This window comes from Myotis nattereri, assembly GCF_964212035.1.
Source record: "Myotis nattereri genome assembly, chromosome: 5".
NCBI lineage: Eukaryota > Metazoa > Chordata > Mammalia > Chiroptera > Vespertilionidae > Myotis > Myotis nattereri.
Window position 1 is genome coordinate 25,912,513 of NC_138080.1, and position 27,626 is coordinate 25,940,138.

The 27,626-nt window shown below is 52.4% G+C and overlaps 1 protein-coding gene across 3 annotated transcripts; it reads right to left on the reverse strand.

The window, feature by feature from the left end:
- Positions 1 to 27,410, reverse strand: SLC44A2 (solute carrier family 44 member 2 (CTL2 blood group)). 3 transcript variants are annotated; one of them, XM_081090998.1, is made up of 23 exons: positions 27,281 to 27,410; positions 12,813 to 12,861; positions 10,254 to 10,327; positions 10,042 to 10,126; positions 9,007 to 9,091; positions 8,712 to 8,822; positions 8,580 to 8,640; positions 8,367 to 8,490; positions 8,167 to 8,250; positions 7,962 to 8,074; positions 6,122 to 6,253; positions 5,927 to 6,026; positions 5,756 to 5,848; positions 5,493 to 5,580; positions 4,637 to 4,899; positions 4,453 to 4,547; positions 3,894 to 3,997; positions 3,718 to 3,791; positions 3,550 to 3,620; positions 3,303 to 3,391; positions 2,058 to 2,142; positions 1,534 to 1,651; positions 1 to 1,274 (listed from the first exon to the last, which is right to left on the reverse strand). In XM_081090998.1, the coding sequence occupies exons 1-23, from the start codon at positions 27,309 to 27,311 to the stop codon at positions 1,253 to 1,255; spliced, it is 2,151 nt and encodes a 716-aa protein (XP_080947124.1). In that variant the 5' UTR covers positions 27,312 to 27,410; the 3' UTR covers positions 1 to 1,252. The 3 variants fall into 3 exon arrangements, with proteins under 3 accessions (XP_080947124.1, XP_080947126.1, XP_080947125.1); XM_081091000.1 differs by lacking the exon at positions 1,534 to 1,651; XM_081090999.1 differs by lacking the exon at positions 1 to 1,274 and having other exon boundaries at positions 1,392 to 1,651.
- Positions 27,411 to 27,626: the final 216 nt, after the last annotated feature.

Sequence of the window (27,626 nt, forward strand, 5' to 3'; positions counted from 1 at the left end):
CTGTTACAATAGGCACTTTATTAGTGGTTGGAATGCAGTTACACGCAGGGATGTGTGGACAGGACAGGGAGGGAGGTGGGAGGACTGGCAACAGGCGCAGGACATGGAGACCCCAGGCGGGAATCTCTCTCTCTCCCTCTCGGGGATCCTGGGACTGTGCTGATGAACAAAGACATGAAGTCGGGGGCCTTAGGATATGGCGGAGAGGAAACCAGGAAACCAGGTCCTGAGTTCAACCAATTTGGCAAAAGGATCCTCAAGATGAGGTGACTGGGCAGGGAGGTCCGGGGTGCAGGCAGCATTTGCCTTGCACCCCTTCCCCTGAAATTGTCCCTTGGGTGGATTCAGTTTCTTTTCTCTCTTTACAAAGAGAGCTGTGTCCGTCACTGGCAGAGGAAGGGAAGAAACTCAGGCCAGCTTCGCCCGCCAGCCGGTTCCCATCAGGCAGCTATCAGTGGTCTCCTCCCTCCTGCTCCAAGCAGCCTCCCAGAATAGTCTCACTCCCTCATCTCCCATCAACCACCAGGGTGCCCTGCTGCCCCCATGCCAGGAGACACCCCCCTGGGCACGAATACACACCCCGCTGCAGCCATACCAGATAACAGAAGGCACTCCTCAGCGGCCCCATTTCAGCTGTCGAGACAGAAAAAAACTAATAGACCCTTTAATGCATAGCCAGGTTAAAAAAAAAAAATAGTAAAGAAACACATGTGGCAGCCTGCGTGCCAGTTGTTCAGCTCTGGAGAGGGGGCTCCGTCCTGGCTTGAGCAGATGCGTGTGAAGGAGGGCCTTCAGGAGCTGGAGCTGACTGTGCCCATGGCTCCCGCAGACACAAACACCGTCCCGCCATAAGAGGGAACAGGAAGCGGGAGGCAGCCCACAGAGGCTGGGCCCCATCGCAGGCCAGACACATCAAGAGCCCTCACGGGACTCCTTCCCATCCCGGCCAGTGAGGGCTGGAGCAGTTCGTTGCGCAGTCTTGGGGGGGCCCTGACTGCCCCTTGGCATAGGGAGGAGATGCCACAAATCTTCCGGGTCCCCATTGGATGATGGGGGTGTGTGGCAGTGACAGGACTTCCGGTCAGCCCCAGGGGCTGGGGGTTCTGACCCCGCTGCCGAGCACCCAGCGTGAGACCTTGCAGGGAGGTGGGGGGGAAGGTGGGGCCTTTAAGATTCTGCCGGCTTCTTGTTGGTCTTGTTCAAAAGCTTCTTGAGATTGGAAGACATGAAGTAAGGCCTCTCGGCCGAGCCATCATTCCTCTCTAGGTCCTCCACTGCAGAGAGAGACCCCAGAGCAGGTGGCATGAGGGGAGCTCACAGGCAGGGGCCTCGGGGGGCAGGGCGGGCAGGGGCCACAGAAGCCTCAGAGGGTTAGGAAGCAAGACACACGGGCACTGGAGAGGGGGAGCTACAGTGGGCTCGGGAATGGGACACACACGTTCCCCCACGCCCAGGCAAGGAAGCCCCGCATGCACCCCCGTCTACAGGGAGGAAACGAGGAGGCTGGCCTCCCTCCTTCTCTACTCCTCCTACTCCTCGACTTCTGCCTGCTTCCCCTCCTCCGCACTCCCCTTCAACAGGATGTCTCTCAGCTCAGGCGACATGAAGTAGGGTCGCTCCTGAGAGCCGTCATTCCTTTCCAGGTCCTCACCTGGGCTCCCCCCAGGAACCGGCAGGGGAAATGGGGTGGTCAGGAAGGGGAGGGAAAAAGGGAGGCAGGGAAGAACAGGGAAGCCAGCAGGCGTGGAAGAGAGGAAGAGAAAAGAGAGAACAAAAACAGACAGATTGAGACCAGAGTTAGTGGCAGCCACAGTTACCCCCCAAACAAAGCTGAAAACTCGGAAACCAAGGGCCCAGGGCAGGGTGTTCCAGCTGCAGCAGCTCTGTGCGCAGGGAGGAAGCTGAGAGGGCATGCCAGGGCCCGGGTGAGGGACAGCCAGCCCCTGGGAAGCTGGGGCCATGTGGCAGGTGAATGCGTAGCCCCACGGGAAAGGGTTCTGCCCAGAGGGGAGAAGGGAGTCAGGGCCCAGCAAGAGTCGGGCTGAGGGGTCACTCACAGAAGCAGAGGAACAATGTGTCCACACACATGCCGTAGACGCTGAAGAAGCCGTGGGCGATCATGTAGGAGCCAATGATCACAGTCTGGGTGAGGGGACAGGAGCTGTTTCCATCCCAACTCCTGCCCAGGGCAACTCCCACCCACCCTGTCCCTCCCAGGCAGGGATCACCGTCACTCCTATGCTGTAAGCCCGTCTTAGGATAAAAATAACCTAACCCCTCAACCCTGTGGGCAGAGCCCTATCATTCACAGAACATTATTTGCTCTCTTTGACCCCAGGGCCTTTGCACATGCTATTGCCCTGACTTAGTCTAGTTTATTATGCTCCCTCATTATTCTACTTTAAGCTCAAACATCAAGTCCTCAGGTAACACCTCCTCCAAGGAGTAGCCTCTGACATCTAGACCCTGTTTTATGCTCTCCTAGTACTGAGCACCCCTCCTCGGAGATCTTTATCTAGCTGCAATTTTATGCATGTTTAGGGCAGTACAGGTTTTAATGCCCACATCTCCACCAGACTGTGCCTGTCCCGATTACTGCAATATCCCCAGCAATTTGGTGACTCACAAGGCCTTGGTAGGTACCTGATGAACATTTATTGACTGACATGAGTGGACCGTAGAGAGATTAAATAACTTGCCCAAAGTTATACATCGTAGAACCAGCAAAGAGGACTAAAATAAAAATCTAGGTCATGGGGCTCCAAGGCCTGCACCTAGAGTTTGTGATGACCTAAGCCCTCCAGCACCTGTTACCTCCCTGCCCTTATCTTCCTCTTCACTTCCTCCACACCAGTTACACTGGTTTCCTCACTGCTCTGGAATGGTCCCACCTCAGAGGCTCTGTCCGTGTTCCCTGTGCTTGGTTGTTGCCTGCACGTCCTTCAGATTTTAGACCTGACATCACTTCCTCCGTGAAACTGCCTGGACTCCCAGACTTGCACCGCAGGCTCCAAAAGGTCCCTAGAATTCTGCCCTGGGGCACGTGCCAGTCTGCAAACTCGTAGCCACCCACATCACGATTGATTTATTGATTAATGTCTATTTGCCTCTAAACTGCAGTTCTCTAGAGGGACGCCCTCCCTCCCTCTGTGGCTGGTCCATAGCAGGTGATTCATGTTTGTGGGAATAAATAACCAATCCCCTACTTCTGACCCCCACCCTATCTGTCCAGTCACAGGGGGCCAGGTGAGCCCCAACTCCTCCTTCTCCCCCGACACCCACCCATCCCCAAAGTTCCATACCAGTATAGGGACCCAGTAATAATTGAGGGGCGGTGCTGTGTCCTGAATGATCCTAATACGGTGGGTGAAGAAGAAGAAAGCCAGGATCCCTGGACAGGGGGAGAAAACCGAGATGGTTGGTTGAGGGTTTTGGCTAAGGGAAGTAGCCCCCTGCCCAGAGAAGGCCCAACCCACCACAGAAGAAGACATGGGGACCCCACAGCCCAAAGGGCTTCCTCGCCGGACAGGCTGGGTGAGCAGCACTCACCCACACTACCCACAATCAGAAGTTTGCCCAACAGGAAGAGGAAGTCGGTAACTTTGTCCAGGACAGCCACTCTGCAAGGGAGAGTGAGGAGCAGGTGTGAATGTTGGCTCAGGGGCCGGGGGGGCCAAGGGGGGGCGGAGGTGGTGAGAAGATGGTGTTTTCTCGGACCTGATGATGTTTCTCATCAGCAGGAAGAAGGCGTTCTTGGCCGAGGTGCAGAAGTTGGTACCATAGATGGCGATCTGGAGGGAGTAGAAGGGAAGGGTCAGGGCGCCCAGTGGGAATGAGGGCCCCGCCCTTCCAGGAAGAGCTGGTGGGTTGGTTATGGGTCCCAGGACACTGACCATGATGTAGGCATTCCTATTGAGGAATCTGATGAACTTCTCCAGGCACCAGAAGCAGCATTTGAGACAGGTCATGAGGAACTTGGCAAACTTGTTGTCGGCAGCTGGGAGAAAATGGAGGGATGTGAAGGTGAGGGAACACCACCACCATCACCCCCCTGCACCCCCCCCCCCCGCCCTCGACACACACCTCCTCATTACCAGTACACACCCCTGCACAGTGCAGGACTCCCAGAGCCCACCTTCTCAAAGAGACAAGGAGAGGAGAGCCTCCACCCAGGACCCTTGGAGGGCATGCCCCCAATGAGGGACCCAATCTTGAAGCTTTTTTTCAGCCCCGCCTCCAAGACAGGAACCAATCACAACCCATACCACTGCTCGGGCCCCGCCTCCCACAGACACCAATCCCTGTAGGCTTCCATGGTACAACCCATCCCCTCCATGGCAGGAACCAATCACTATCCCACACAAGCCTTGCCCTCAAGCAAGAACCAACTCTGACTTCCCCCAGTTCTGCCTCCCCAGTTTAAGGCCAAAGCCCACAGCACATGGGCCTCACCTTTCAGGCGCTGATCCAGGTACTCCAGCATCACGCGGATGATCTGCACGATGGCCAGAATGAGGGCACCAAAGGCCAGGGAGCCCGTGTGGTACCTGTAGTCCAAGGGCATAGTCAGTGGCTGGGCCAGGCTTCCTCCACCCCATCTCACCCCCACCCACCCCCAGCCCATCTGGGGTCCCACCTGAGTGCCCGGCTGAAGGAGGAGAAGAGCGGGAAGGCAGGCAGGTCATCTGGCTTGTGCAGGGCCCAGTAGTAAGAGGCAAAGGCCCCAGCCAGCGTGACCTGGCCCAGAGCCAGCACGAAGTTGGCCAGCCAGAAGAACATGAAGGCATTGAAGATCTGTAGGCCCAGCAGGGCCCGGTGGTAAGCTGACTCACCACCATAGAAGGCGAACTGGCAGTGGGCTCCAGGGCACAGGCGGGACTCGTTGGAGGAGGGGAAGGTCTGTGGGAGAGATGCAGAGCCCAGTCACAACACAGGGACCCGGGGTTCAGAGTGGGCTCTGGGCATCAGGTCTGGGTCAGCTATACCATAGGGTGGGACAGGAGTCACGGGGATCAGAGTTAAGGGGCTGGGGGTTCAGGACTGGGACTTGTATAAGGGGTTCTAGAAGCAAGACTAGGGATCATGGAACAAACTCAGTGGGTGTCAGTGAGGTAGCCTAGGCTATTTGGGGGGTCATGGTGGGGTCCCGTGTCAGTGGAGTGGCCACATGGACAGGACGGGAGTGGCAGAGGTCAGCATAAGGATCGCTGGGGTCAGGATAGGGGCTTGTGGAAGGCAAAGAAGGAGTTCTAGAAGCAAGAACTGGCCATCACTGGGTTCAGACAGGGGTATGGGAGCTGCCAAGTTGGATCTCTTCCCCGCCATACCCCCATATCCAGCACAGGGCAGACGGCAGGCACCAATGGTTTGCTGAATGGTCCCAAGGTTGGGATGAGAGGTTTCAGATCCTCGGTGGGTTGCTGGGGAAATAGCTGCCGCCCCCCCCCCCGCCCCGCCGCCCCGCCGCCCAACTCCCCCCTCTGGATACCCACCTCAGGGCTGCAGGTTTTCCCATTAACTGGGCAGGTGTTGACATCCCCGAAGATTTTATAAATAGCTTCGTTGGAAGTGGACAGGAAGCTGGGAGCTCGTTAAGGAATCTCTGAGGTCTGAGATTAGGGACCCCAGGGGCTTGTGAGAAAGCGTCTTTTCCCCCACCAAGTTTTGGGCCTGCCCCCAAGCTGCAGGTCACGTCCAGGCAAGTGTGGTCTTTAGCCATCCCCGGGGTCAGGAATCGGGGCCTGACAGTGGATACACGGCAGTGCTGGCCCAGTAGGCGATGCAAAGGCACAGCAGGAAGAAGGTGACCAGTGGGTACAGCAGGGAGCACATCACATATCCCACAGCCCTGGAGGGGAGCAGAGATATGGGCATGAGGGACTGAGCAGCCCTGGCACCACCCAAGCCTGACCCCCCTCACACCCACCTGCTGGCTTCTTTGATGAGGGCAATGGCGATGAGAATTCTCTTCCGTAGAAAGATGAGCAGCAAGATGATGATAACCTCAAGTATGCTCAGAATGATCACTGTCGGGGGCAGAGGGTGGCCACGTCTGCCAGCTGCCTAGGCTCCCACTCCCTCCCGTGCCCAGCTGGGGGCAGGAATGGGGGGTTGGACTCACTGAAAGCCATCCAGGTCTGCCTCAAGTGGAGGTACACGCGGAGGTCTGTCTGAAAGCCGAGATCCACCAGGGAGATGTCGGAGCCGGCTTCACCACGCAGTCGGGCGTACTCCATGTAGCAGTGAAATATACCTGCACAGGGGGGTCGCCGTGCTACAGCACACCCACTGCTCCGCCAATGGAGCAAAGCGGGCGCCACCGCCCCAGTTTAGCAGAAGCAAAAATGGAGGCTGAGAGGGGCTGCCATTGCTTGCTCCCGTCTCTGAGCTTTTGCACCAGCTCTTCCCGCTTCTGATACATTCTCTCCCCAACAGATCCTTCGTATCCTCCTGTGCTGAAATGTCGCCTTCTCATGAGACCTTCCAGAAACCTTTCCCCTTTCTAGAATCTTACCCTCTCACACTCCAACTTCTTATCCCCCTGCTCTGCTTTGATGTCCTAGAGGGTTTTCTGTGTTTTGTTTTGTTTTTCTTGTCCATCTGCTCCATACCTCCAGGAATATAACTCCACAGAAGCAAAGACTTGTCCTGTTTTATTCAATGCTATAATCCCAGCACCAAGAAAACTGCCTAGGATACAATAGACACTCAGTACATGTTTAATGAATGAATGAATAGGTGTCAGGGTGCTGTATGGTCTGAGGCTTTTCTGAACCCCTTGCAACTCTGTAACAATGATTCATGGGTAGTAAGGGAGGACATGGGTGTTAATGTCCAGTGGGGTAGCATTAGGAATTTTCAGCATTCCTCTTAGCTCTTTGTAGCAGAAAATTGTAAAATACAGATAAAGTAAAAAAAAAAAAAAAAGTTTAGTTGCCTAAAATGCCAGCATCCAGATAGAAACTACTATTAACATGAATATTTTAATATCTGTGCCCTCAGATTGGGTTGCATATCAGGCCATCTTTCCAAATGGAAAGTTTAAATGAATAAATAGGCCCTGCCCAGTGGGGCTCAGTTGGTTGAGCATCGTCCCATCCACCAAAAAGAGTTGCCAGTTGATTCCTGGTCAGGGCACATGCCCAGGTAGTGGGTTCAGTCCCAGAACGTAAGGGAGGCAACCAATCCATGTTTCTTTCTCACATCAATGTTTCTCTCTCTCTCTCTAAAATCAATGAAAACTTTTTTCTAAAGCCTCTATAAAAAAGAATAATCAGAATATAAAGCACTGGGTTTTGAGCTTGGCCTGTTGGTTCCTTCGGTCTCAGCTCTCTCCATCTCCTCTGCATACTACCTTCTTCTCGTTAAGCCTCCTAACTAGTAAATATTAATTATCCCCATTTTATAGAAGAAGAAATTGAGGCACAGGGCGGTTGAGTCACTTGCCCAAGGTCACAGAGTGAGGAGTTGGCAAAACCGGCATTTGAACCCCCAGCTTTCTGGTGCCAGAGCATGTATCATTAGCCACTGTCCTAAGCAGTCTACTTGCGAATGCCTTTTGGTGTCATAAAATACAGATGTGGGCCCCAGTTTGGAAGACTACGATTTAGCCCGTAAGTGGAGGACAAGGTAGAGGACATCTGATGGCTTAGAACAGTGGTTCTCAACCTTCTGGCCCTTTAAATACAGTTCCTCATGTTGTGACCCAACCATAAAATCATTTTCGTTGCTACTTCATAACTGTAATGTTGCTACTGTTATGAATCGTAATGTAAATATCTGATATGCAGGATGGTCTTAGGTGACCCCTGTGAAAGGGTCGTTCGACCGCCAAAGGGGTCGCGACCCACAGGTTGAGAACCGCTGGCTTAGAAGATGCTTAATGCGGCAGTGCCAGGTCAAAGGGCATGAGCATTTGGCGGACTCTGAGGAGGGCAGTGGGAAGGGAGGGGGAGACGTACCGTAGCCCAGTACTAGAATCACCATGACGATCATCACCCAGACCATAATGCCAGCCAGGAAGCGGAGCAGCACGATGAACAGGAGGCTCATCGCCATGGCGATGACCAGGCCTCTGAGGGATAAAACGGGGGCATGAGCGGTCCCCACCCTTCACCAGCCTCAGACGGCCCAGCCCAGAAAAGGCCACCGCTCCTCCCCTCTTACATGACAATCCAGTACCAGGAGACGGTGTAATCCTCAAATATCCGCATGGCCAGCTGCCGCGCCTCCAGGACCCCATTGGCCTTCCTGGGGGAAGGCATACGAGGGTGGCGTCAGACCCCTCCCTGACGGGTTCAGCCCCACGGGATGCTCTATCCCACCCAGGAAAGCGCGACGCCAGCGTGGTGGGCTGCGGTCCTCACTTGGCGCCCTCCACCAGCTCAGTGATGTTTTTCCGGACGCCGTCCCCATCCTCATAGGTCGTCGCGTTGCCCACCATGAGGACCCCCTTATGGGCGTGGATGGCTGGGAAGCATCGTTGGGCCACTGCATGGAGCAGGGGACGGGACAGCAGTCAAGCTGAGCCCCTGACACCTCCCCATGCCCCACCAGAGCTCACGGGACCCCAGACTCACGCGGGGTGCTAGGAGTGAGGACAGGGGGGCAGTCACCATCCCGAAGCACCTCGGCCACACCCTGTGGAGAGAGGGGACGGTTAACCCCCCAGACCAGCACCCTCCGCCTGGCCCTGCCTAGGCTCCCCTCACCTTGTTGTTCTGGAAGCCAGGCACGCAGAACTGCTTGTAGTACTCAAAGTCCGGGGAACCGCGAGCATTCAGATAGGTGAGGTATCGGTTGGGGCACTTCTCCACGCAGATCTTGGGGGAGCAGGAGGCAGGGTTGGGTGGGGTCAGACACCCGATCCCCACTCAAAATAGAAGTTCCACCTCCCATTCACCAGGGAAAAAGAAAAAGCTGGGTGAGAAGTCATCACTACAGGAGAAAAAGGACCTGGTGTTGGAAATGGGGGACAGAGAAGGGGCTGGGGAGGGGACAGGTTACCTGGGGGGTGGGACACTGGAATTCCAGCAGGACGAGGGGGCTGGCACACTTCACAATGTTGAAATAAAACAGGAAGGGTTTGTTCCTGGGGATGGGAAAGGGAGATGGAAACTGTCAAGACTCCTCAACCACGGTATATAAAATCCTAACCTATCCTATATAATAAAGAGCTAATATGCAAATTGTCATCATGTCCTCGCACCCTCACACCAGGGCCGGGGGGGACCTGAGGCTGCAACCCCCACCCTGTGGGGCTTGATGGGGGTGGGGCCGGCCGGGTCTGGGTCTGGCGCGATTTTGAGGCACAAGCAGTTGGGTGGGGACTTGACCCTGGGTCCCCCAGGCTCTAACAGGAGGGAGATTTTCATATACATTTTACTAATTTTCTTTCATCTCTGATGCTTCTATTACAGAGAAAGGGCAAATAGCAATATTAAAATATTTCCTCTAATTAATTCCCTTTTAATGTGCATGAATTTTGTGCACCGGGCCGCTAGTATCTTAATGAAAGCAACAACAATAACAATAACTGCAGCAGCAGCAACTTCCTGTCAAGTACTTTCTAAGCTCTGAACACATATAGGCTCATCTAACCATCACAACAGCCTTATTAGAGTGGGACTGTTAGAATCCCCAGTTTGGAGATGAGGAAAATAGGTTCAGAGAGGTTGAGACACATGCCCTAGGTCACACAGCCAGGGAGTGACATAACCCTCACATGTACAGGTGAAATGAAAGAACTCCCTCTTTTACCTCAGCTGTCATGACCGACATCAGATCCCATAACGTCTCCTCTCTGTCTCTCCCCTAAAACGTGGGCCTCCAGAGGACAAGGCTCTTAATGTCTCAGTTAATGCTGTGTCCCCAAGGCCTGGTACAGTGGCTGGGGATGGTGGGAGTTTTATAAATATTTGTTGACTGGACTAACGGATGGCTGGAAGTAGGAGAAGCCTAGAACCTTCTCCCCAGAGCTCATGAAGCCCTCCTGCCCACTCCTCTCCCCAGCCCCACCAAGCAATAAGGAGCTAGACTTACGCATTTTTTGTGCCCTTTTGCCCGCAGAACTCGCCTCGGCTATCAGTGGGGTAGATCACCTTTCGAGGGTCTCCATGGGTCCAAGCTGTGGAGGAATCCAGAGCCACTGAGGCACTGCCTGCCACTCCTCAGCGCCAGCCCCACCCCTGACCCAGAGGCTGTGGCTTCCCTCTCTCCCTGGGACCCTCAGTCCTGTGCCCTCCTCCACTCACCTATGATCCCCACGGCCACGTAGCCCACGATGGCCAGGAGGAGGAACACACAGCAAATGATGTCTGTGCAGCCCCTGGGAGCAAGAGACAGTGTCAGGGTGGGCGCCTTGGTGCCCTGAGGATCAGAGACCCACGGGACCCGGTGCACACACTTACACCCATGTGTGATTTGGACATGTCCCGGACTTACACAGATGCTATACCGAGGGGCACGTACACTTTACATGTTAATGCGCAATGGCACACTGTCCTCAAAGCAGGTGCAGCGACGTGCAGCTCTCCTTTGATTGAGGGTGTCCATTTTCTCACATCGTGACCAGCATTACATATTTTTTTAATTTAAATTATTTTTATAAGGTTAAATATTATAGTGAAAAATAGATGAGCCCTGGCCAGGTAGTTCAGTTGGTTAGAATGTCGTCCCTTATACGCCAAGGGTGCAGGTTCGACCCCTGGTCAGGGAACATACAAGAATCAACCAATGAATATATAAATAAGTGGCACAATAAATTGATGTGTTTTTTTTTCTCTCTCTCTCTCCAAAATCAATAAATAAAAACTTAAAAAAATATATGAACATGGTAAAAATTAAAACCACAAAATAGGGATGTATACAATAAAGAAATAAATCCCCCCCCCCAAACACACCGCTGCCTGCCCATAAGTAACCTGTTAGTTAGTCCTTTGGGTTATTTATTAGGTATTAACGCTAAAAAAATTTTTTCTTAAGTGTGATACATCTCCTGTTCTGTGTCTTGCTATTTTTGCTTAATATATTGAGGGATCCATATCATCACTTATGACTCTTGTACATTTTGTTGTTGTTGTTTTGTAAATCCTCATCAAGGATATTTTTTTTCCATTGACCTTTTTCTTTTTACTATTCCTCACTTTGACTCACTGGGAAATGCCCACTGTGTCTTCAAAACCAAGGCCAGTTAGCTTCTACCACCTCAGGCACGGATGGCCATCACCCCCATCCTTCCTGCGTACACACCTCATTCATACCTTTATTATTGCGTACTCCACAACGTCAGTTACTGTGGTTAGTACTTTGCCTGGCAGAATCAATATGAATTCAAATTGAACTTATGAATTAACAAACAAATAAGTGAATGAATAAATAAAGTGTTATGAAGACTACTAAACTAATTAAACCAGGAGGGTGAGGTGACCCTAATACCTTAGCGATTTAGGCAGCAATCCAAAAATCAAAGCCTTTATGTGCCTCACGTTTACAAAATCAAAACGCACAGGTTGTAAGCCACAGCCCATCAATAATTTTCTTAGTTTGTGCACCTTCTCTATAAAACTATCTTCCTGAGCTCCCATCAGTGGAACATGCCTAACCATTTCTGACTTGGTGCAGCCGGAGTTGAATTTGTTTTTGCTAAAATAAACTCTTAAAATGTTTAATATGCCTCAGCTCCTCTATTAACAAGACAGTGAACACAGTCTTCCTGTATCTACTTTTTTGAATAGATTCCTGTTTGCTTGGGATCACAGGGCGGTTGCTGGAATATTAAAACATAAATGGAGACGTGGAAAAACAGTGACGATGTCATAGTTAGTAGACAGGCACTTTGGTGTCTAAAACACCGTCAGACAAATACTAAAAAACCCAGCTATTTAGATCATGAGATCAGATTGATAAAGGGAAAAAGTAATGAATAACTACAATGTTTTTGGTGATTGTTATGCTCAGATTTTCCAAGACAGTTCCGAAGACCTCAGAAAAAGTGATTTTCAGATGGAAATCTGAAGGAATTACCAGATGAGGAGTTGGTAGAGGGTAGAGAAGGTGTGGGTGTCCACTGATCTTTTATAGAGAGTGGAAGGGAGGGAAAGGGGAAATAGAGAGAGTCAGAGAGAGAGAGAGAGAGAGAGAAATATTGATGTGAAATTGAACCTTATGGTGCAAGGGCCGATGCTCTAACCACTGAGCAACACTAACCAAGGCGGGACTCGTACATTTTAACAGCTGTGTAATATTAACCTAAGCATCCACTGTAGCTAGTTGCAAAGGATGGACATTCAGATGGTTAGATTTCTGCCATTTTCTAAAAGATAGCTATTTCATACATTTTTGTCCATGTGTGCAAGGTTTATGAAAACTATTTTTCACCGAAATTTTAATCTTTGGAACAAAAACATGCACACTTAAAATGTTCACATTTCCATATTCCCTTGAAAAAACCGCCACAGTTACTTTCAATGCAGAACATGTGTGTTGATCTACTTTGTGCTAATCCGTGATAGGAAATTCTATCTGGTTATCGTTTTAAATGATACTCCTTTACTCTCCATTGAGTTTGAAACATTTTTCCATAACTTCATCGCCTGCAGTATTTCTTGTCCCAGGCTTTTGCCCGAGTTTTTTTTTTTTTTTTTTTAATTCATTTGTAAGGACTCTTTATATTAAGGAAACGAATCCTTTCACCGCCAAGTTGCAAAATATTTATCCCCGGTTTGTTGGAGAACAGAGGGGGGAGTGTGAGACACAGGGGTGAGGCAGTACGAGCAGACCCCCCTCGGCCCACGGGAACCCGGGGCGCTCACCGGTTGTAGATGGGTCCTTTGAAGGTGGGGTCGTACTTCTGCGGCGTCCCTGAAAACCACAGGCAGAGCTGGTGGGCCCAGAGGCGCCGGGAGCCCCCCACCCCCGCCCGCAGACGCTCCTGCGGGGTCTTCGGTCCCCGGAATAAGTTTCAGAGGCGCTGCCGATCCGCCTCGCCCGCCTCCGGGGGAGGACGTGCCCAAGCCCCCAGCACAGCGGCCAGCGCGGGGAGCGGGCTGGCACGGGGGCCGCCAGGGCGCCCGGGGGAGCGGGGAGGGTCCCCGGGGGAACCCCACAGGAGAACTGGGGAGAGGGCTTCAAGGACGGGCCTCGGGGAGAGGGTTTGGAGGGGACTCTGAGAGGCGCCCCGGGGAAGACGGGGGCGCGGGGTGCTGGCCGGTGCTGGCGGGGGAGGGGGCGCCGCGGGCAGAGCCGGCACCCCCTGCGCCCCCTCCCCGCGGCCAGGCGGGTGCGGGCGGCGCTGCCTACCGTGCTTCCCGTAGTAATGCTGCCGGTCGCCCCCCATCCCTGCGCCGCCGCGCCCGCCGCCGGCTCCCGCGCCCCCTCGGCCTGGGGTCTGGCCCCGTGGGTGTCCCGAGGGAGGGGCGGTCGGACCGACTGGCGGCGGCTCCTCCCCGCAGGGAGCCGGGCGGGGCGGCCCAAACCAGTCCGACCGGCCCCAGCGGAGCGGCTGCCAGGGGACTGACCCGCGGAGGCGGGAGGCGGGCGGGGCGCGGGCAGCTGCTCCCGCCACTCACCCGCCGCCGGATTTAGCCCTTCCCCCCCGCGCCCCGCCCGCCCCCATCGGAGAACCCCCGGGCCCCCCCCAGCCCCACCCCCACCCCCACCCCCACCCCCACCCCCACCCCCACCCCCACCCCCACCCCTCAAACCCCAAAGGGCACCAAATATGACCCCATTCTCTAGGAATGGAAACTGAGGCACAAGGAGGGCGATTTCTAGCCGGGCGCCCGCCACAAAACCGGCGATGGCTGCCCCAAACGCCCAATTGCAAAGTATTTGAGCTGAAAAGTCTCAAATCAAGTGGCTGTATTTTATTTTGAGCTGCACTTAAAAACATTTAATGGTGACAGTTAAACATTGAGAGAGTCCGTATAAAAACCCACGCGGCCGCCCTACCCGGTTTGGCTCGGTGGATGGAGCGTCGGCCTGCGGACTGAAGCGCCCCAGGTTCCATTCCGGTCAAGGGCACGTGCCCGGGCTGCCGGCTCGACCCCCAGTGGGGGGTGTGCAAGAGGCAGCTGATCGATGTTTCTCTCTCATTGATGTTTCTAACTCTCTATCCCTCTTCCTTCCTCTCTGAAATCAATAAAAATATATTTAAAAAAAATCCACACGGCCAATTTCTTGAAAACTGGCGAATTGGGGCGGGCAGCCCCCATGCCACATTCCTGCCTGGCACCCAGATGGTCCCTGTATGGCCCCCAAAGCTACACACTTGAGTCATCATCCCTGCACACTCTCACAGCTGTGAGCCCAGGAGCCACTGTTTTGTAGAACAGGGATTTATTGAGGCCCTAGGGGAGCAGGCTCTGGGCTGGACACCAGGTTCGGTGTGTCCTGTGGAGCCAACATCCTCCTGGGTGGCCCTGAATTCAAATATTCCCCACCCCCCCCCCACCCCCCGCCCCCCAACCAGAGAACACTTAGGCCTTGCCTTCCCTGAGCCTGTTTCCTCCACTGTGAAATGGGACTAAAGCAAAAAACCAAAACTAGTCAAAGACCAGGCATGGGATGCCAGGAGGTATACAGTTGGCCTGGGGCTTACAGTGGAAATGGATGTACCGTACTGTAGGGTAGGGGTGTACGACCAATGCGGGGATGGGGATACGGCATGGGGGGCAGTCAGAATGGCATTTACAGCCAGTGTGGACTCACACAGCTGACATGGAGGCAGACAGTTGCTACAGGGTGTTTAATCAGCGTGGGGTATACAGTAAGGGTGGAGTATACAGCTAGTGGGAGGTATACCATCGGCGGAGGGGGCAGGCAGCCGGCTATCCTCCCCACACCAACCTTCCACCCCCATGTGAACCGTATACCCCCTCAGTTTCACTGCATCTCCCACCAGTCATGGGGCCAGTTGTATCCTTTACAGTGTAGTTACCGATATACAGCTGGCATGGGGGTACCATCGGCAGGAATGTATATTCAGTGTGGGGCATACAGTTAACATGGGATTAGCCAGTGTGGTCGCATACACTTGGCGCTCAATAATTACAGCAGCTGCTTCAGAGTCCCACCCCACGCCTGCCCCACTCTGATCGCTAACCCAGCATTCCTAGAGAAAGGCCACCTCCTCCCAGGGGCCCACAGCTGTGAGGCCCTACCTGACCCCTGGCCCGCAGACCTCAGCAAACAGGCGAGGCTCAAGGCTTCCGGCCATGCCCTCGGATGGCCAGGTCTCCTAAAGAGATCCTGTGGCTCCTGAGGTCCCTGCCAGCTAGTCCCACCCCCGGCCGTCTGAGTGGTGCCCAGGCCTCAGCTTCTTCTCTTCCCAGATACACCAGGCCTCTCGGGGTCACTCCTATAAACTCAGGACCTCAACCAACTCCATCCTGATGATTCCCAAAGGTCCATCCCTGGGAAGGCCTGGCCCCCAAGCCGCACGCCCCTGAGACACCTATCTCCCGGTGCCCCACATGGGGCTCTCATGGGCACCTCACACTTGGCACTGCCACATCCGATCCCCTCCCCATCGGCCCCCTGGACTCAGAAACGGGAGCTCTGTCTTCCAGAGCACTCAGTCCAGAAACCTGGGATGTCTCTCTGCTTAACATCAACATGAGCTCTGCCATCAGAATCTACCCAGTAACCAAACGCTTCTCACCCACTCCTTGGCCCGAACCCTGCCACATGGCGGTCATCTTCTGCCCAGGTCTCCCAGCTCCCACTCTTACCCCCGTCCCCTCCCCCACCCCGTCCCCCCCGTGTTCCTCCCGACGCAGCCAGCGGAGTCTGTAAACACCTGGGTCAGGGCACATCCTTTCTCTGTCCAGAACCCTCCATGGCTCCCACCTCATTCAGAAGAGAAGCCCCACTATAGCCCTCAAGGCCCTGTCCCCCCACTGCCCTCACCTGCTCCCTCTCTCCCTTTCGCTCATTCCACTCTAGCCTCACTGGCCTTCTGGTTACACCGAAAACTCACCAGGCCTGGTCTGAACGCAGGACCTTTGCACGTGTTCCCTCTGCCTAGCAAGCTCTTCCCTGAGAGTCCATGTGGCTCCGCCTCCTTCAGGCCTCGGCTCACAGCACCTCCTCTGAGAAGCTTTCTCTGACCAGCCTCTCTAAAACAGCACCCGCTCCCCTCCATTAAAATCACCTTATTTTATTTCGTTTCTTACCACCACCTGACATGTCACACATTTATGCATTGGTTGGTTGGTGTCTGTGCCCATGCCCCAAGGCAGGGGTTTATGTTTGTTTTGTTTGTGGTGGTGTCCCCGGTGCCCAGCATAGTGCCTGGCACAGAACAGGCCCCGAGGAAGTGTTTGCTGAATGAATAACCGCTCTATATAATCCATGTATATGCAGTTGACCCCTGAGCATTGGGTTTGAACTGTGCAGATCCACTTACATGCGGATATTTTAAAGTAAATATGTACAGTACTGTAAATGTATTTTCTCTTCTTATGATTTTCTTTTTTTAAAATATTTTAAAATTGATTTTTAGAGAGAAAGGAAAGGGAGAGAGAGAAACATCAATGTGAGAGAGAAACATCAATCTGCTGCCTCCTGCACACCCCACCATACCGGGGATCGAGCCTGCAACCTTTTAGTGCACGGGATGATGCCCAACCCACTGAGCCACACAGGCCCAGGCTCTTTAAGATTTTCTTAATTAACGTTTCTTTTATCTAGCTTACTTTATTGTAAGAATACACTATATAATACATATACAAAATATGTGTTAATCAACTGCTTGTTATCGGTAAAGCTTCTGGTCAATAATAGGCTATTAGTAGTTAAGTTTTGGGGGAGTCAGAAGTTACAGATTTTCCACCGAGTGGGGTGTCAGTACCCCTAACACCCATGTTGTTCAAGGGTCAAATGTATACTTAAGACTGAAAATGGAAATGTAGCTTAGCGTTTTCCAGGTTATATATTTAAAAAATTAATTTGAGCACTGGCCAATGTGGCTTAGTTGGTTGGAGCATTTTCTCGTACGCCAAAGGGTGGTGGGTTTGATTCCCAGTTGATCCCTGGTCCGGGTGAGTGTGGGAGACAATGGATCCGATGTTTCTCAGCTCGCTCATGCTCTCGCTCTCTCTCCCTTCCTCTCTCTGGAATCAATTAAAACTATTTTAAAAATTAATTTGTGAATTTTATACATAAAAGAATTTAATACATGACAAATGTGGAATTTCCAGTTGGCAGAGAAAGGATAAGTCAGTGACTGGCTTGGCTGCATTTGGAAGAAAATAAAGTTAACTCCACCACTATACATAGCAAAACGATTCCACATGGATTAGTCATGCAAATACATGAAAACTCAACATGATTACAAGTATGAAGGGAAAACACAGGGGCATATTTCTACCATCTGAGAGGGAGGTGAGACTGGTAAGCATGTGGACGAGAGAGAAAGAAACACCAAAAGTTCCTGTGTCAGTTAAATGGCAGCCAGACTGGCCGAGGGGGAGCAGCCACTCAACAGCTGGTGCTCACAAAGGGGGGCCTTTCAGACACTGGCGCTGCTCTCCCGCCTCTGGAGGTCCTATCGTCCACCCATGTCACAGCAGAGGAAACCGAGGCTCAGGGAGGGGAGGCAGCGAGTGGTGCGCCCCTGCACCAGGTGTGATGGGTGGGCGGGAGCCACTGAGGGTGTCTGGGCAGAAACGTAACCAGGCCAGGCTGCGGGAGACACGTAGGGAAATCTCAGACAGCTCTCATGTGAAAACGTGAGTTATCCCTCCCTAAGATGGAACTAAAGATGCAGAGACGGGCACCTGGCCGAGGCCTGGCTCAGGGCCTGGCCTGGTGGGCACTCAGGGAATACAAAAGGGAACATTGGTACCATCACCTCATGGATTCCACTAGCTCTTACTAATATTAGTGGATGGGGAAGGAAGGAAGGAAGGAAAGGCGAGGCAAATACTGATGGTTTCTGATAATGAGCCTGGACCAAACCCTGCAGGATGGGGACGTGCTGAATCTTTGCAAGGATGTTGCAAGGTAATAATAAGAAAAGTACAAATGTCCCAGTGCCTCCCTTTACTGACCTGTTTGCCATGTGCCAGGCACTCTTCTCAAACATTACACAGTTGACCTCAGTTCATCCTTACAGCAACTTTGTGAGGTTGATTCTATCATTATAACCCCCATTTGACAGATGCAAAACAATATTTCAGAGAGAAATATTGTTCAGGTGGCCACAAAGATGGTGAGCAACAGAGCCAGGCCAAGCTCCTATGTTAGTGTCTGTATGAGCTTCCTACGGCTCCTGTAACAAATCACCACCAACTTTGTGGCTTAAGACAACACAAAAAAATGTATGAGGTCAGAGGCCCCACGTGCATCTCACTGGGCTACAATCAAGATGTTGGCAGGACTGCATTCCTTCTGTAGACTCTCTTTCTCTGCCTGTTCCAGCTTCTAGAAGCCTCCCCCTTTCCTTGGCTTGTGGCCTCTTCCTCTTATTATTACCTTGCAACACTATTGCAAAGATTCAGCAAGTTCCCGTCTTCAAAGCCAGCACTCCCATCAAGGACATACCGGTTTCTATTGTCACTGTCTCCTCTGACTCCTCCCAACCTCTTTATAAGAACCATTGTCCCTGGCCTACCTGGATAATTCAGGATAAATTTCCTATCGCAAAATCCTTAATTTATTTATTTATTTATTTTTTTTAAAAAAAAAATCCTTATGATTTCTTTTATTAAAGTTGCATGATTTCTTTTTTTTAAAAAATATATTTTATTGATTTTTTACAGAGAGGAAGGGAGAGAGATAGTTAGAAACATCGATGAGAGAGAAACATCGATCAGCCGCCTCCTGCACACCCCCCACTGGGGATGTGCCCGCAACCCAGGTACATGCCCTTGACCGGAATCGAACCTGGGACCTTTCAGTCCGCAGGCCGACGCTCTATCCACTGAGCCAAACCGGTTTCGGCCCTTAATTTATTTTACTTATTTATTTCTGTTAATCCTCACCTGAGGATATTTTCCCCATTGCTTTGTAGAGAGAGAGAAAAGGAGGGAGAGGGAGACAGAGGAGAGAGAAACATCAATATGAGAGAGATACATCGATGGTTGCCTCCTGCATGAGTCCGACCAGGACCCGGGCCCTGGAGAAGCCTGCAACCGAGGTACATGCCCTTGACCAGAATCGAACCTGGGACCCTTCGGTCCGAAGGCTGGCACTCTATCCACTGAACCACGCCGGCCAGGGCTCAAAATCCTTAATTTAATCCCTCTGCAAATTCCCTTCTGCCATGCACAGTAATGTAGACACAGGTTCCAGGAATTAGGATGTGGACATCTTTGGGGGGACCGTTATTCTGCCTGTCACAGTGTCTTTACCATTTAGGCCAGGAGTTAACAAAATGTCACCAGTGGGACAGATCCACCCGCTGCTTGCTTTCATGTAAACCAGAGCCGCAAATGGTCTTTACATTTTTATTTTTATTTTAAATATATTTTATTGATTTTTTACAGAGAGGAAGGAAGAGGGATAGAGAGTTAGAAACATCGATGAGAGAGAAACATCGATCAGCCGCCTCCTGCACACCTCCCACTGGAGATGTGCCCGCAACCCAGGTACATGCCCTTGACCGGAATCGAACCGGGGGACCCTTCAGTCCGCAGGCTGACGCTCTACCCACTGAGCCAAACCAGTCAGGGCGGTCTTTACATTTTTAAATGGCTGAAAAACATCAAAAGAGGAAGACTATTTTGTCATGTGACAATTACGTGAAATTCAAACGTCAGTGGTCATCAATCAAGTTTCCAGGGCACACAGCCATGCTCATTTTCATAGTCTGGCCGCTTTCACACGACAAAGGCAGACCTGAGTGGCAGCAACAGACTGTACTACACGTGGCCCGCGAAGCTGGAAACTTTTATTCTCTCAACTTTTACAGAATTTTCCGCTTCCTGGTCTCTAGGCCATGAAGCAACATGCTGAGCTGGGTCTGTGCTGGCGTGTTTCATGCGCTCTCCTTGTAACAACTGGAGGCGATGAGGCGTGTCATTTACTCCCCAGCGACACAGGCCAGGAAACCAACAAGTTCTTTTTCTCTCCAGGCTGCCGTTTTCCTGTCTGGAGAACGAGACTAACACCTGCATTTGCTTCACAGGTGTTGCCAGGACGCGATACTCAAAAAGCACTTAGCGCAGGCCTGGGGTACAAAGCTGCAGCAAACACTAACCAGGGACGTGGTCCCATTCGACAGAGGGACAAACGGAGGCCACTGGCTTAGACCGCAGAGCTGGTGCGTGGAGCTGTAAAACAAACCAAGGCCCCTCTGGCTCCAACCCAGGCCTGTTCTTTGGCAGCTACTGGGCGAGACAGAGCTAAATATGCAACAATGGTAGGGGGGGGGGGAAGGCGTGGGAAAGCTGAGCCATTAGGCCAGACTAGGGGTGGAAGTGAGGGGTGGAGACAGCCCTTGAGTCCTGGCTTTGCTGGGCGCCATGGTCAGCCCACCCCGAGCAATGGGCGTGGGAGATAAGAGAACCAACACAGGCCGCCTGGTGACGATGCTGGTGCCAGGACATCAAGTGCCACCCAGCCCCCACGGCTGCCGTATACTGGCCAAGTCCCCAAGCCTACAGAGGCCCAAAGCCTCGCCCATGCAGCCAGTCTGGCTCACCCCACCTTCCCAGAAGTCTGTGCCTGATGAGATCCTTTGACAAAAGGTTTGGGGACAGCATGTGGGAGGGAAAGCTGGAAGCGATGCTATTCGTCATAAAGCTAAGAACAAATACAGAGTGCCCACTGTGTGCCAGGCATTTACTTCTAGAAACTCATGTCAGCCTCACAAGACTCTGAGGGCAGATGGTACAATATAGGAACTGAGTCACAGAAATGTTGAATTACTTGCCCGGAATTACACAGCCAGCAGTAGCTGGGATTTGAACTCTGCTCCTGACACCATATTCTTAAATTCTATGATAAATGAATAACTCTAATTAACTGAGCATTTGCCATGGACCAACTTCTGGGCTAAACGCTGTACTCACGTCAGTTCACTGAACCCTGGAGACAGAGGGAGCTCATACTGCTGTTACCCCCATTTTATGGATAGAGAAACTGAGGCTCAGGTATACGAAAGGTATAGATACAAAAGGCTCATGGATACGAAAGGCAAAGATGGTACAGAACTGGGAAGAATGGATCTGGGACTGGAATAGAGCCAAGGCTTGGCTCCGGAACCTGGCTGAGAGTCAGAACTCCGTGGTTAGCTTTTCCTGTAGATGTGTTTATTTAGCCTCTTGGTACTAGGTGATATAAGTACTCAACTAATCTTATTGCCTCTGCTCTGGTCTCCTGGTTTCTGCAATTGCAGCCCCTAGGGGCCAGGGCACGTCTGTGAACACCTGAGTCAGACCAGGCTCCTCCTCGGCTTAGAACTCTCAATGGCTCCCATCTCCCAGGACAAAGTTCCAAATCCTGCCCTCACCTCCTCCCATTCTTCCCCTTGATCCCTGTACTCCAGCCACACAGGCCTCCTCACTGATCCTCAGACACAGCAGACAATCCCACCCCAGGGCCTTTGCATAGACAGTTAGTGCCCTCTGCCTGAAACATACCACACTGCTCCCTCCCTCCCTCCTCTGGTCACCTCAGGCTGGCTTTCCCTGATCCTCCCATTTAAAATTTTAAACTTTCCCTCGAGGCCCTATATATCACTCTCAACCCTCTTTCCTGCTTTATTTTTCTCCAGGGCCCTTCTCTGGCATTTTAAGAATTTTCCTCATTCACCTAATGTCTTGTCTGGTTTCCTTTCTAGAATGTCAGCTCCAGAAGTGCAGGGCTTGCTGCGTCTCAAGCATTTAGCACAGACGCCGGTACACGGTACCTGCAGGATAAATGTTTGCTGAGGGAAGTTATGAATGAACTTTAGATTATGCAACCTATATGCTAATCAAGATAAAAACTTACACCAGAACAAGACTTCAGACTAACAGAAATCACTCTCTCTGTCACCCCAGGCCTGAGCCCTCACTTCCTCTCCGTGGGAGCAGTTCTTCTCACTGATTTTCCTTTCCTTTCCTCCTTCCAGACACTGGTTACAGTCCAGATACACAAGCAGATTTCTAGTTATTTAGCCCTGAGTTTTGTCACACATCCTATGTAATAAAAGTCTAATATGCTAAGTGTCCAGTTGTCTGTCAACCAATCAAAGTGTAATATGCTAATGATATGCTAAAGTCACTCAACCACTCACTGTAACGTGCACTAACCACTAGGGGGGAGATGCTCCAACTGGTAGGTTAGCTTGCTGCTGGGGTCCAGCCGACCTGGCACTGAGCGAGATGGGCCGGACACGCCCTGGAGCCTCCTGCGGTCCCTCCCTGGCTGGCCAACCTCCTGCATCCCTCCCCAACCCCCACCTGGCCTGTGCCCTCTCGCAATCCGGGACCACTCAGGGGACATCGGAGATACGGTTTTGGCCAATCCCACAGGCCAGGTCGAGGGACCCCACTGGTGCACGAATTTGTGCACCGGGCCTCTAGTCTATAATAATAAAAGCATAATATGCTAATTAGTCCTTCCAGGGCTGCGAGGGAAGCCCGGGTCCTGGGTGCCAGAGGGAAGCCGGTGCCAGCAGCCGGGGGAAGGAAGGCCTACTCTTGCACGAATTTCGTGCATAGGGCCTCTAGTACTAACATAATTGGACATTGTTCCCCATCAGAGAAGTTAAACCTACTTCATCTTTTTACAAGGCAACATGGTATCCTACCCTGGGAACAGTACAATTTTTCATTAAACCAGCCTGAGGAACTATAAAAAGATACAAATGCCACAGAAAGAGAAAGAGAAATTAGTAGATGAAGCTCTGGAGACTTCTAGGCTAGGTTACCTCTGGATGAGGACAGCTGGCTGAGCGTTTCTGAAGGGCTTTTTCAGGCGGAAGGCTAAATCTGCTGTGCGGTTGAGGTCTAAATTTTAATTTCCAGCTCCCACAGAGAACATGTTAATTTTGTTTATTTAAGAGTGTTTACATCTACTTAAAAATACCCCTCCCTTTGAGGATTGATGGGGCAAAGGACATAAGAGAACTCTCTGGGGTGATGGGGAAGGCTTTACCAGGGGGCTGCAAAGTTTTTCTGTTGAGGGCCAGATATTCAAGATGTTAACTTTTGTGGTTCACATATCACCTCTGTTGTACATTCTTTTTATTTTTCATACACTTAAAACAGTTAAGATAGCCCTAACCGGTTTGGCTCAGTGGATAGAGCGTCGGCCTGCGGACTGGAAGGTTCGATTCCGATCAAGGGCATGTACGTTGGCTGCAGGCACATCCCCAGTGGGGGGCATGCAGGAGGCAGCTGATCGATGTTTCTCTCTCATCGATGTTTCTAACTCTCTATCGCTCTCCCTTCCTCTCTGTAAAAAATCAATAAAATATATTTAAAACAAACAAACAAACAAACAAAAAAACCCCACACCAGTTAAGATAATAAATTTTGTGGTTTTTTTTTTGTGTTTTTTTACCACAAAAAATAATACATAATAATAATACTGATAAGCCCTCCTTGGGCATGAGAGGCTTTTGGGGTGCTGGTAATATTTTTCCTGGGTGCTGGTTACTTGGGTGTGAAAACTCCCAGAGCCTCATAAGTGTAGGATCTGAACGCTTTTATGTATGAATTTTGTTTCAATAAAAAGTTCAGCCCTGTCTGGTGTGGCTCCGTTAGTTGGGTGTCATCCTGTGTCCTGAAAGGTTGCTGGTTCAATTCCTGGTCAGGGCATATGCCCAGGTTGCAGGCTTGATCCCCAGTAAGGGGTGTGCAGGAGACAGCCAATAAATGATTCTCTCTCTTTCTCTCCTTTCCTCTCTCTGAAATCAATAAAAACATATTTTTTTAGAAAAAGGAAAAAAATGACTGAGGAAGCTTTCCAGGCACTGACATGAGAGATCATCTCGAACATATATTAAGAAAAAACAACAACAAAAAGCAACACGTAAAACAAACACCTTTCATTCAACAAATACTTGTTCAGCATCTACTAAGTGCCAGGCACTGTCCATACACCTTCAAACCAAACAGACATGCATTCCTGCCTCATGCAGTTAGAACTCAAACCATGAAATAAAGAATATGTGTATTTTTACATGTTCTAAGGTCTAGACTCCATTTGGAAGACAACACAAGTTGCTGTAACACTAATGCACTCCCAGACAGTGGTATGGGGCTGGGAAAGGAAACAAGGAGACTTTTCATAATCTACACTAATAAAACAGATGCAAAATGACCATACCTCCGTGACACCCACTAGCCAATCAGGACTGAGTATGCAAATTAGCCCAACAAAGATGGTGGCAACCCCACCCCCCAGCTGCTCAGGGCAGGGCAGGACGCCTGCTATGAGGGGGAAGGCGGGGCCTGGGGATGCTACAGGAGTGGCGCTTCAGCTGGAGCAAAGACTGAAGGCTCCGGGCACAGCAAAGACTCTAGTGGGAGTGAAGACGGAAGGCGGCAGCCAGAGCAAAGGCCTGAGCCCCGGGCCCGGAGGAAAACCAGTGCCGGCAGCCAGAGGAAGGAAGGCCTATTGCACAAATCTTCATGCAAAGGGCCTCTAGTAAAGCTATAAAAGTCTTTTGTATCATTTGTATTTTGAAGCATGTGACTATACTAATATATGTTCTCTTTTGTAAAAAGTTGCAGTTAAGAAGTAAATACCCTCTCCCAACAGTGTTTCGTTTTGTTTCCAGATCAGGTGCTAGGAACCCACTGCTGGTTGAGTTGGACTCTAGGAAACTGGGCCATGAAATCTGTTCGTTTGTTCTTTTTCTTTTTTTTTAACAAGCACCATTCCTTTTTTCCACCCCTACCCCATCAGGTTCTAGAATCTTATTCCATGCTGCTCATGCTAAGGGTGGGCCGGTAAGGATGGTTGTGCCCATTGCTGACATCAGTCGAGGCCCGGGAGTCATTTCCTTCTTGGAGCCACGGCCTTCCTCTAGACATCGTGTCTGCTGAGAAGGGAACTTCCGGCCCTGTCAGGTCAGCCCAAGTGTATGTCCTGACAGAGTGGGTTGCTTCTCTATCAGCTCACGGAAAATCCATGTCCCCAGTATCACCAGCCCCAGAAGTATCCTGAGTACGTGGAGCTTGCTGGGAACTGGGCAAAATGGTTCCCACCATGCCCAGTCCCAAGGTCACCAACTTGCTCAGGGCCACACAGCTTGTGTTAGAGTCTGGATTTGAGCCTTTGTCTGTCTGACGTCACCGTCTAAACTCACAGAAAGCACTGGAGTGCAAAGGGAAGATATGTGAGCCACTGTTGGACACTGTCCCCAAAGGAAAGGTCCTCGTTGTCTGGCAGGGTCTTCGCAGGGCAGCCGGAGGGCCCCAGGTTTTTGGTTCTGATGAGAAAAGACTTTTCACAAGCTAAGTGAGACCCTTCCCCACTTGGAGGACTCAAGCCAGGTGGCCCCCCTGGAGGAGGTGAGGCCCTGGCTGCAAGATCCAGCTGACGCCTCCACCTCTGAGCCTCACAGAGAGAAATAATGAAGCAACTGTGAGGCTTGTTTACTGTTCACTCTGCCTGAAACACGCTTCTTCCCATTTCCCCCACAGCCATTGGCTCAAGCTCCAGCCCTTGGTCACCTAAAATAAACCCAGATGATTTTCCCTACATTCACCATATCCTGTCCTTCGCTTCACAGCACTTACAACAACCTAGAATTACATCTTTATTCCCTTGGCCACTCCCTGCGGTCAAGGATTCTGCTCTGTTCGCTGTTGTATACTCAGTGTCCAGACCCCACCTTATAAGATGCTCAATAAATGTTTGTAGATAGAATGTGCTCCCGGCGCCCAGCATAAGGTCTGCTGGGCACAGAGGTCCCTTGTCTCGGTTGTGAGCCTGGCAGGGCTGGGAGGGTTTGCTCAGGCCCATCCATGGCTACCTCCCTTTGGGCAGATTCAAGGCTGGGTGAATAACATCATTGTCCATTCTGTCCCCCATCCCGACTCCAGTCTGGCCTCATGGAGCCCAAAGATTTCTCAAGTGAAGTGCCGCCCACAGGCAGGCCGGGCCAGGCCTGGAGCCCAGACTAAAATTTGAAGATCAGAGATAGCTGGCCACAGCCCAGGGATGCACAGCATGGGCAGCTGCAGGACCTGGGGCTTGAGCCAAAACCAAGAACAAGGAAGACCCTTAAGAGACTGGCAAGTTCAAGCAAGGAGGGGAGCGGCTGGGTGGTAGCCAGGTCCCCTGCCTCCCTCTTGAGTGGGCTGGGCAGGGAGTGTCCCAGCCTCCCCCAGATGTGTCTCTGCAGCCTCCTGAGGCCACAGTCTCTAGGGGGGTGGGACTTGGGGGAGGGGAGAGAGAGAGGCACAGTTCTGCCACATTTGTTTTTCATTTTTGAGTGGTTTCCGGCCCCTTCCCCAAGGCCATTCAGTCTTACAGTTTCCAGGAAGTTTCTGTCACACTAGGAGGGTGGCAGGGCCTCTCTGCCCCAGGGCACTGCCTTGTGAGGCGTGTGACCAGATCGGCCCTCGGGACACAAAAGGGGGAAGAGAAAGGAGAAACTGAGGACTGTTCCTCCCAGTCCCCGCCGTGGGAACCAGAGGAAGAGAAGCGCAATAGGGCGTGGTTGGGGAGGGGCCTCATCTTGGCTCCAGTCCCTGCGCCCTGAGGTGCAGGCCGCCTTCAGAGGTTCCGGGGAGGGGGGCACCCCCAACCCTTTGCACAGGGCAGGGAAAGTTAGCCAATGGTTTCCGGCTTCCTACCTGCCCCCGCACCGGAGGCGCCCCGGTTTCCGCCCTTCCCAGGCGGCGGGCCAGACACGATGGGCTCCCACCCTTGCATTCGGTCTGCCGAGTCTTGCCTCAGTTTCCCCATCGAGCCAAAAGCCCGTGCCGGCGACCTCCAGAGGGATGTGGGCAGGAGTAAGAAGTGGACAAAGGGGACTGGAAGAGGAGGGGGTTTGGGGAGGTTGGGGCCCTGTCCCTTTTCGAAGCCCAGGTCGCCGCGCCTCCCCTCCCCCGCCTGGCATCTGAGCCACCCAGATAACGGGACCTCCCCGGCGGAGCATGCGCGTGCGTCCCGGCCCGTCGGCCCGCGGGAGAGCAAGGGTTCCCCGGAGGGTCCGCAGGGCGACAGGGCGGGGAGAGGGGGAGTGGGCACGGCGCAGGGAGGGATGCAGGCCCTGGGAGCAGGATGAGGCCGCGGCTGCAGCGCGGGCGTTTAAGATCTCAGACCTGCCCCTCCTCCAAGGGCCCCCCCAACTCGGCAAAGGCGGCCACGGGTCAGAGGCGGCTCCTACCGTAGGCTCCGTCCTTCCGCTCGTCCTCCATGGCCACGGCGGGCTGGGAGGGGAGTCCGAGCCAGCGCGACCCCAGCCCGAGCGGGCGGGAGGCTGTGCGGGCTCAGCGCCCCGCCCCGGGTCCGGCTCCGCCCAGCCCGCCCGGCGCTCCGCGCGCCTTCTCCAATGGGAGCCCTGCGCGGGCGGAGGCAGGGGCGGGGCCGGAGGCGGGCCCGGCTCGGGAAGGGGTGGTACCTCAACCTTTGTTTCTTTTCTGGACCGTGAGACCTTCTCGGTGTGTTTCCTGTAAAAGGAGGAGTTGTCATTCATTCAATCATGCATCCATGCATCCATCCATGCATCCGTC